At 36.8% G+C, this 10616-nt stretch overlaps 2 protein-coding genes across 2 annotated transcripts; one reads left to right on the forward strand and one right to left on the reverse strand.

Annotated features, from left to right (window-relative positions):
• The first annotated feature begins 66 nt into the window (after positions 1-66).
• On the forward strand, positions 67-8668 carry LOC9315424 (DNA repair protein RAD50). Its single transcript, XM_021028414.1, has 27 exons — positions 67-444; positions 545-631; positions 813-980; positions 1238-1413; positions 1527-1641; positions 1872-2100; positions 2319-2497; positions 2586-2756; positions 2848-2952; positions 3042-3149; positions 3249-3460; positions 3547-3639; positions 3803-3930; positions 4237-4351; positions 4452-4581; positions 4690-4899; positions 5070-5278; positions 5390-5591; positions 6079-6248; positions 6321-6645; positions 7024-7149; positions 7235-7287; positions 7400-7550; positions 7624-7686; positions 7794-7927; positions 8140-8268; positions 8372-8668. The coding sequence occupies exons 1-27, from the start codon at positions 322-324 to the stop codon at positions 8409-8411; spliced, it is 3951 nt and encodes a 1316-aa protein (XP_020884073.1). The 5' UTR covers positions 67-321; the 3' UTR covers positions 8412-8668.
• A 4-nt stretch (positions 8669-8672) lies between these two features.
• LOC9315425 (cysteine proteinase inhibitor 2) lies at positions 8673-9508 on the reverse strand. The gene is made up of 2 exons (XM_021028415.1): positions 9160-9508; positions 8673-9091 (listed from the first exon to the last, which is right to left on the reverse strand). Exons 1-2 carry the CDS (start codon positions 9324-9326, stop codon positions 8815-8817), a joined length of 444 nt encoding a protein of 147 aa, XP_020884074.1. The 5' UTR covers positions 9327-9508; the 3' UTR covers positions 8673-8814.
• Between the last annotated feature and the right edge of the window lie 1108 nt (positions 9509-10616).

Below are 10616 nucleotides of genomic sequence, written 5' to 3' on the forward strand. Positions count from 1 at the left end.
AATTCGGTTCACTCCGGTTCGAACCCCCAGAAGGATTTCATCCGTCCACGAGTGTGAGTTCTCAATCGAATACCAAACCGGTTTGGTTCGGTTAGGTTACTAAATCGGTATCTTGCGATTCAATTCGGTTACTAAACTGGTCTCTCGCGATTCAACTCGTCGTCTTCTGCTCCAATTTCCAATTTCCAATTTTCTTCCGCCATTGTCGAATTTTCATGATTTTCCCGCAAAACCCTTGTCGTGTCTCTGGGTTTAACCTGTGAGAGTCACCCAAATTTTCTTCTCCACCTTCTTCGTATCTGTAATCGCTGAAGGTTAACGATGAGTACGGTCGATAAAATGCTGATCAAGGGCATCAGAAGCTTCGACCCAGAAAATAAGAACGTTGTTACTTTCTTCAGACCTTTAACCCTAATCGTCGGTGCCAACGGAGCCGGAAAAACTGTAATATTCCTTCAACCCTTCTCTTCTCTTCTCTTCACTTCACTCCCATTTCTTCGCCTCCGTAATTGAAAAATCTGTGGGTATTTCGTGATTTTTGCAGACGATTATAGAGTGTTTAAAGGTATCTTGCACTGGAGAGTTGCCACCGAACGCGAGGTCTGGTCATAGCTTCATTCATGACCCCAAGGTATTTCTATTTTAGATTCTCATACCTAATTTCATGTTTCTTTTGTTGATTCATGCAAGCTTTTGCAATTCTATCTTTGTTTTATTGTTGATAAATGTGGAATTCAGGATTTTGGTTTTGCCTAAAAGTTCTATTCAGATTGAATTTTTTTATGAAATGAGATGTTGGACCATTGTTATAGGTTGCCGGGGAAACGGAGACAAAAGCACAAATTAAGCTGAGATTCAAGACAGCTGCAGGGAAGGATGTGGTATGCATAAGGTCATTTCAGTTGACGCAAAAGGCTTCAAAGATGGAGTACAAGGCTATTGAGAGTGTGCTTCAAACCATTAATCCTCACACTGGAGAGGTTGCTTATTTCCTCATATTAATCTTTCATTTGGTTTGAAGGTTCCGAGCTAAGTGTTAGACTATCTATATTCCCTACAACGTTTGTTTTGTCTGCATATAGAATGATTTGATACCTGTTTTTGTGAAGACAGTCTAACGCACTGCCTAATTGGACTTTCTACTACTGCTTTGTTTTTTATTCCTCCTTTTTTTGCATGAGTTTTATCTAGATCATTTCTCTTTCTTATTTTGTCCACATACATTGTCAAATTGCAGAAAGTATGTCTCAGCTACAGATGCGCTGACATGGATAGGGAGATACCAGCTTTGATGGGTGTGTCAAAAGCTATTTTAGAAAACGTCATATTTGTGCATCAGGATGAGTCTAACTGGCCACTGCAAGATCCTTCTACTTTGAAAAAGAAGTTTGATGATATTTTTTCAGCCACCAGGTACTTTCTGGCTCACCACCAACATTTCTGTTGATTTATCACTTCCTTGCTGTATTTGTTGTAGAAGAAACGGATTCCCAGAAACTGTAACGTGTGTGTTTAACATGAAACAGATATACAAAGGCTCTGGAAGTTATTAAGAAACTTCACAAGGATCAAGCTCAGGAAATAAAAACTTTTAAGTTAAAGTTGGAAAACCTGCAGACCTTGAAAGACGCAGCTTATAAGGTATGCTAGACATTAACTTGTTTGACATTGATTTTTCTTTTCATTTTCAGTATCCGACCCTGGTCACTTATGCAGAATGTTTTTTTTTTTTGTTAAGTCAAAGGAACAAATTAACACTAACGCAGATTATTTTAATTCTGAAAGTAATTATAGACTAGTATTGTATACATATGGTATGCATGTTCTTAGGTTGTGTGGGCTATTCTTATGCCATGCTACTTCCTATACAGCTTCGTGAGAGCATTGCGCAAGATCAAGAAAGGACAGAATCTTCAAAAGTGCAGATGTTGGAACTGGAAACCAGCATTCAGAAAGTTGATGCTGAAGTTCATAATAAGGAAATGATGTTAAAAGATCTGAGAAAGCTACAAGACCAAGTATCAAGAAAAACTGCGGAAAGGAGCACCTTGTTTAAGGAGCAGCAGAGACAGTATGCAGAATTACCTGAGGAGAATGAAGGTTTTCTCTTTTACTATCACAATGTTAAGGCCATTTCTTCCTTTTAGATGGTGGGGATCTTCTTTTGGGTGCTCATGGTTACAGTGGTCTGTCCATTTTACAGATTGAGTCCCTGCATTTGTATGAATTTACTTTTGCCTTTCTGTAGAGGTATCTCACATTTTGTTATTTCTTCACGTTTATTAAATTTGTTGATGCTTGTCATATGTTTTGTTCAGATACTATTGAAGAACTGAAAGAATGGAAAAGCAAGTTTGAAGAAAGAATTGCTCTTTTGGAGACCAAAATTCGAAAAATGGAGAGAGAGATGGATGACACAGCAACTACAATTTATTCGCTTCACAATGCAAAAACTAACTATATGCTGGAGATCAGCAAGCTACAAACAGAAGCTGAAGTAAATCTAAAAAAGCTACCACATAATAAAATATTATGAGTGTTCTCTGCTCCATTTGGTTTAACATTTTTCCTTTATATTTTCATAGGCTCATATGCTGCTGAAGAATGAAAGAGATTCTACCATTCAGAAAATTTTTTCCCATCACAATTTAGGAAATGTTCCTAGTACTCCCTTCGGTACTGAGGTAGTTTTGAATCTCACAAATCGAATAAAATCAAGACTGGGTGAACTTGAGATGGACTTGCTCGATAAGAAGGTACACATTCGTTATCTTCTCCAGAAATTTAATTGTATATTGCATTATTTGCATATGTTGACATCGTTAGAGATTTTGATTGTCATCTCAGAAATCAAATGAAACTGCTCTAAGTACAGCTTGGGATTGCTATATGGATGCTAATGATCGTTGGAAAAGCATTGAAGCCCAGAAACGAGCTAAAGACGAAATCAAGGTGTGGTTCACTATTTGGAACTCTACCTAAATCCTCCACTAACGAGCCTGAGTTTAAACTATTTTTACTTTTGATGGTGACCTATGCAGATGGGCATATCAAAACGCATAGAAGAGAAAGAAATTGAGCGTGATTCATTTGAATTCGAAATTTCCACTGTGGATGTTAAACAAACTGATGAAAGAGAGAAACAAGTGGTATTGCTTTCTTCCCTTGATATACTTACATGATTTTGGTCTTGATGAATTTTCCCTTGCTATATGTGCCTTATTTTGCCATCATCTGCATTTGCACAGCAAATTGAGCTTGAGAGAAAGACAAAACAGAATTCTGAATTGGGATTTGAATCCAAAATAGAACAGAAACAGCATGAAATATACAGCATGGAGCATAAAATTAAGACACTGAATCGAGAAAGAGATGTTATGGCTGGTGATGCTGAGGATAGAGTGAAATTGTCTTTAAAGAAGACGGAACAGGAGAATCTTAGGAAGAAACACAAAAAGATGTGATCTCACGCACCAATGCTTTTCTCAGCTTTCTTTCTTTTTTTCTACCAATCCTTTGTTTTCACTCTCTAAAGCTATTTACCAGAATAGATGAGTGCAAGGATCGAATTAGAGGAGTGCTGAAGGGGAGATTGCCACCCGAGAAGGATATGAAGAAGGAAATAGTTCAAGCTCTGAGGTCGTGTTTTCACTTAGTTAATATATATGGTGATTTGGAATAGCTTAGTTAATATATAAGATCTCTTGATCAGGATCTCAGAAAAAGAGAATAGCTTGCTACTTCAGGTGTTCGAAGTTATCACATCTCAAAAATTTCTTTCTACTTGTTCTCTTTGGTTTAGGTCAATTGAAAGGGAATATGATGACCTGAGTTTGAAATCCCGAGAAGCAGAAAAGGAGGTCAACATGTTGCAGATGAAGATACAAGAAGTAAACAATAGCCTATTCAAGCACAACAAGGATACTGAATGTAAGCACTGGGTATAATTTAAAGTTATCTATTGGTCAGTTTTCTGACTAGCGCCTTAAGTTGTGAATAAACTGCTCTTGACAATCCTTTCAGTGGTACCAATTATTCGACCATGTTGATATAAAGTGTCATCTATCACGGATACCACATTAATATAAAGAATTATTACCCGTTATTATTTGATTTTCGTTTCTACAATGTACCTGGGTTGACATTTAAACACAGATAAGGAATCCATTTTTCGGTGCACAATGGATGATTAGAAAATATCTATTCACTCAATCTGACTTGAGTACTTTTATGCAGCAAGAAAGAAATACATTGAGTCCAAGCTTCAGGCCTTAAAACAGGAATCAGTTACCATTGATGCTTATCCCAAATTGTTGGAGTCGGCTAAGGACGAAAGAGATGACCGTAAAAGGTTTGTGGTTAAAACTGGTGACTGTTTCCATACCCCCTATGTTTGCGTGTTCTTGTCTTGCATTGAAAAGCGTAGTTCTGTTTCTGGTCTGTGTTTGCAGCAAGTATAACATGGCAAATGGTATGCGCAAGATGTTTGAACCTTTTGAGGATTTAGCACGTCAACATCATTATTGTCCTTGCTGTGAGCGCTCTTTTACAACTGATGAAGAGAATAGCTTTGTTAAGAAGGTTACACAATCTTCTCCTGTTTTTGCCTTACGATTCAAATTATTTTTATGCTTCTGAAATAATGGAATGTCTCTTTATTTGAGTATGTAAATTTCTTTTCAAATACAGCAAAGGGTAAAGGCTTCAACCACGGGGGAGCAGCTTAAAAAATTAGCAGTGGAGTCTTCCAATGCTGACTCTGTATTTCAGCAGCTAGACAAACTACGGGCAGTTTTTGAAGAATACTCGAAACTAACTAGTGAAATTATTCCTCTCGCTGAGAAAAGTTTGCAAGAGCATACAGAAGAGCTGGGTCAGAAGTCTCAAGCTCTTGATGATGTGAGTTGGATCACTAGTAATTTCCTTAGAACTGATTTGCAGCCGCAGTTTCTATCAGTTTCTTTAGAAGTCTTGCTCTTTTCCCCCTTAATCATGTTGTCATGTACACAAGCTGGAAAATCATAATTGCAGTTCATAGCATCTCAAATCATATATGTGTATGTCTTCAGGTATTAGGAATCTCTGCCCAGATAAAAGCTGACAAAGACTCAATTGAAGCACTGGTGCATCCCCTGGAAAATGCTGACAGGACCTTTCAGGAAATCGTATCCTACCAAAAGCAAATTGAAGATCTTGAATATAAGCTTGATTTCAGGGGTCTTGGGGTTAAAACTATGGAAGAAATCCAATCAGAATTAAGTAGCCTCCAAAGCAGCAAGTAAGTACTCTGAATTTATGCAGGGTAAAACATATTTCTCTTCCTTGGACGTTTCTTAGTCTAGCAGACACATTTTTTCCAATAATTTCTTCCTTGTGTACCCTTGAACAGGGATAAATTGCACGGTGAGCTGGAGAAACTTAGAGATGACCAGATTTACATGGAACGTGATATTTCATGCCTCCAGGCCAGATGGCATGCAGTAAGGGAGGAGAAGGCTAAGGCAGCCAATTTGTTACGCGACGTTACAAAGGCAGAAGAAGACCTGGAGCGTTTAGCCGAGGAGAAAAGTCAACTTGACCTCGACGTGAAGGTGCGTTTTATGAGATCTTTTTAGATTCTTTGCCACATGTCTTTCTGTGTGTCACTATATCAAAATCCATTGTTCATTGGTGACTATAAAGGTCCTAATTTATTAGGTCCATAATCATGAATAAGAGTAATACTATGTGAGGAATGTGGTAAAACAGATTAGTGAATCATTGTCTTTTTGATTAAATTTGCTTACTAGTAATGCAATGCAATGCAACACATATATGTAGAGAATACATAATAAAATGGGTAACAATAACATCCTCTCGAGTTAGATGGTATATTGCTTGTAACTGTTTAAGTTTTTGTATTTGAAAAGCTTCAAGTATAATTTTTCTGTGCATTCGTTGAAATGTGATCAAGTAAGTAGTTCTTCGAAACATACAAAAAGTAAATTCTGTCTTCTGTTCCTATATTTATTTCAAATTTTCTCTGTTCCAATAAATGTAGAATCCTTAAATTTAATTATTCATTCCACTATTTTTCAGTATTTGGCCGAGGCACTGGGCCCGTTATCCAAGGAAAAAGAGCAGTTACTGAGTGACTACAATGATATGAAGATTAGACGTAATCAAGAGTATGAAGAACTGGCTGAGAAAAAGAGAAACTACCAACAGGAAGTTGAGGCATTACTCAAGGCCAGTTCTAAGATAAATGAGTATGTTCTGCTAGCCAAAGGTTAATTCATTACTATCCTGTGCACCAGATATGCTTACAGCTGCTTCACCAGGTATCATGATCTGAAGAAAGGGGAGCGCTTAAATGATATTCAAGAAAAGCAGCGGTTATCTGAATCTCAGCTTCAGAGCTGTGAAGCTAGAAAGAATGAACTTGCAGGTGAACTGAACAGAAATAAAGACTTGATGCGGAATCAAGATCAACTGAGAAGAAATATAGAGGATAACTTGAACTACAGGACAACAAAAGCAAAAGTTGAGGAGCTTACACGTGAGATTGAATCATTGGAAGAGCAAATATTGAATATTGGTGGGATTCCCGCAGTTGAAGCTGAAATTGTAAAGATATTGCGGGAAAGGGAAAGACTTCTTTCAGAGGTTAGCAGATTCTTATATAATTATAGCAGTCACTCTGATATGATTTGTTGTCTATGGTTAGCTATTCATTTGTTCTCCATGATGCTAAGGGTAAGATCTTGCATTTCTCTGATTTAAGCATTTAATATCCGAGGTGGTTGGCTTTTTTAAATTTTATCCTTGTTTCAAGGTAGCCTAAATATATAAAATTTAGAAATTATCATGTATAGATAACAGATTTTCTTCACTGACTACCATTACTCGTGGCTGTTAGCAACTGATATGTGTGAAAGTCGAGGTACCTGTGTTTTCCTGGATTATGTAAAGATAGTTTATCTATTTAAAGGTTTCAGAGCCTATTTTATTGTGCTTGAAGAATAATTATATTTTTTCTTGTAGCTGAACCGGTGTCGTGGAACAGTGTCTGTTTACGAGAGCAGTATTTCAAAGAACAGAGTGGAGCTAAAAGCGGCACAATACAAGGACATAGATAAGCGGCACTTTGATCAACTGATCCAGCTAAAGGTAAGACGTAGTATTGCCTTGTGACAGTGCCTGAATGATCATTAAATTCCACTCTATGTTAAATTGAACATTTCATTTTGGCCAGACAACTGAAATGGCAAATAAAGACTTGGATAGATACTACAATGCCCTTGACAAGTAAGCCTTTCTCGAGTCCTAATATAAGCTTCTGGCTAGTTGTTTTTCATTTTACACTATCTAATTCACAAAATCATTTAATCTGCATTTCCATCTTATTGAATACATACAGAGCACTAATGCGCTTCCACACAATGAAAATGGAGGAAATAAATAAGATTATAAGGGAACTGTGGCAGCAGACATACAGAGGTCAAGATATGGATTACATACGAATACACTCAGATTCCGAAGGTGCAGGCACCCGCTCTTACAGCTACAAGGTATGCTAAGGAATTGACAACATGCTTTTATGTGATCATCATTAACATTGTGGTAAACCCTGTTATTTCTTAGGTTCTTATGCAGACTGGTGATACAGAACTTGAAATGAGAGGAAGATGCAGCGCAGGTCAAAAGGCGAGTTGTTCTAAAATCGCCGTGTAGAAGCATTGTTATCTGTTCAATATTATTTTAAGCTTCGTTGTTGAACTCAGGTTCATTTTCTTCTTCATCATCTCCTGCAGGTTCTTGCTTCATTGATAATTAGGCTGGCTTTAGCTGAGACATTTTGCTTAAACTGTGGAATATTAGCCCTCGATGAGCCAACTACAAACCTGGATGGGCCCAATTCAGAATCTCTTGCAGGAGCTCTTCTTAGGTAAGAACTCAGACCTATACCCCTAATGATTTATGAATTATGATGATGATACATGTGTACATATAATTCCTCTTACATAGAAATTAAACTATCTAAAGACTGAAATCGTCATTATTGTGATTTTACCTGTCTTTTCCCTATAATGTTGTGACACATCCTAAGACCATGGCTCTCAATATTGGATTATATATATGTATATTTGCATTCTCCAGGATCATGGAAGACAGAAAGGGCCAAGAGAATTTCCAACTCATAGTCATTACCCACGATGAACGCTTTGCTCAAATGATTGGCCAACGGCAACATGCTGAAAAATATTACCGGGTCGCAAAAGATGATATGTAAGCAAAACATTATCGCTCTCGTCTCTTCTTCTTTCTATTCTTGCTTTTCCATTTTCTCTGCATCCAAGATCTGAAACTTCACAACTCCTGATCTTCTCAGGCAACACAGCATAATCGAGGCCCAAGAGATCTTTGATTGATAAACTGGTTGCTTGTTCTATAAACCAACATAACAGCTTTAGCTAATGTTTAACGGTAAGCTCATCTTTTTGTAGCTTTCTTGGGTCTGTTGTTTACAACTCTACATATTGTTTGATTAGATGTGTGCAAAATTTTCAGTTGAATTGAAAAATCGGTATGTAGAGGTAACTCTTTCAACCCTTAAAGTGTATGTAAAGAGAATGCAACGACATTCCAAAGTTTGTTGATGGTTATGATATTTCAACAAGTCTCGTCTCATCTTCTTAATAACATCTTGTCTTTATTTATGAACAACATAACATCATTAAAACCATCGACCCATTCTTAATAGCTTCGTATCATACACCTTTTAGTCTTTTCATGATCATATTATGGAAATTTAAGGCTGAATAAGAAATGAAGTTAGTAGATAGGACTGACAACAGGAGTGAAACCTAGCAACTGCTTAGAATGGAGCCATGGTTGAATAACCACAACAGAGTCAAACATCCTGGTCGAGCCATTGGGTTGAGTCACTTCAATCCTTAGATAGTATTTGGTCCCAGCGACGACCTGTTTTTGAGCCGATACAACTCGGCTAAACACCAATGGATTCGACATGGCTGTGTCCGTTTTCGCAATGGATCCTATGTTTCCTTGCTCGGTCTGTTCTTGTTGATTGAATTGCTCCACGCAGTACCTGTGATCAAACACAATCACATCACATTTCTAATTCATATCATACATGTATATATAGGAGATGTATACCTTCCAAGTTCTTGAATCTCCCTGTTGGTCCGAATGTTTGGAACACCTGACTTCCCTCCGAGAACTACGCTCTTCCTGAATGGGTTCGCCGCCGATGGAGTCACGACAGCGATCACCAGAAACCCTAACAATGACAATATAAGAGAGACCTTCAACATTGCAGCCATTGCTTCTCACTTTTTGTTTTCTTCTTAGGTTTCACAATTTGATATTTTGTGTGATTTATGTAGCCTCTTAATGTCTCTTTAAAGCTTTCTTTTTTCCCCTTTGAGGACTGATCTGTGCTGTATTTTTGTGTGAGAAAGAAAGAGAGAGAGAGAAGTGTTTATATAGAGAAAGAGTTTAGGCAATGTTTGGTGTTAGGGTGTACGTGAATGGGGTCCCCATGCCATCGGCACCTTCGGGGTTCCGCATCTTTTAAGTTACTTTCTGATCCAATTAAGTCTCCACGTGAAGTGAGCCCCCACCTTTTTAACGTATATATATGTGAATTGTTCCGATCGGTAATTTTGTTTTTATTATAAATCGGATTCGAAAACACTAATACATCCTAAATTCCTAATCTATGAAAGAAATGGATTATTATTTTGTAATTTAAGGTGTTGTTTATTTATGATGGTCAACTAGTCCATAAATAAAATCGAAATGCAATGATTTGATACCTGATTTTAAACGGGAAAATTTCCAAAAAAAAACCCTAAAATGATTTTAATTTTGATATTCTTTTGGTAAAATTAAATAACTTATGTTTTTTAAGGAATTATTCTAAAAATAGTAACGGCGTTAACGTCAGTAACGGAGACGATAGAAAATTGGAAAAAAAAATAGTTCGTGTTTGTTTTGTCAACAGTAAATTAGTTTGGGTTTTTTTCGGCAACAGAAAAAATTTAGGTTTTTTTCTAACAAATATTAAATAGTTGGAATTTTTTTCAAGAATTTTCCCGATTTTAAACTTAAATATGAATAGTTTAAACTTTAGATCACCGTATATTGGTTGATATTAATATGTTAAAAAGACAGAAATTTTGTAGGTTTCTCACAAAAATTTAAGAAAATATGGATGTCTTAGTAAAAAGTTCAATCAAACTCTTTTTATATGGTCTTTTCTATGTTATATCTTCACCAATGAAACAATTTTTAATTTTCTAATTTTCTAATTTGACCAAGGAACGAGGGATCATGGGTCGCTCTAACCTTTTCCTTATCGCCTCGATATGGTGTTGAAATATTGTTGTCGTTTTGTTGGTTTTGTTATAATGCAGGAGAGACTTATTGTTAGGAGGGCGGGCGACACGTATCAACTGAATTTGACATCTGCCCTCTCTTCTCTTCGCATGCTGCTCACGTAGCACATTCGATCTTACGTATGCCAAACTATTCATACATAATTAAAATACTCAGTCCGCTGAGGTACTGTATAATATTTTCATGTATTCGTACAATCAAGCTATTTTAAC

The sequence above is a fragment of the Arabidopsis lyrata genome (genome assembly GCF_000004255.2).
Source record: "Arabidopsis lyrata subsp. lyrata unplaced genomic scaffold ARALYscaffold_4, whole genome shotgun sequence".
Taxonomy (NCBI): domain Eukaryota; kingdom Viridiplantae; phylum Streptophyta; class Magnoliopsida; order Brassicales; family Brassicaceae; genus Arabidopsis; species Arabidopsis lyrata.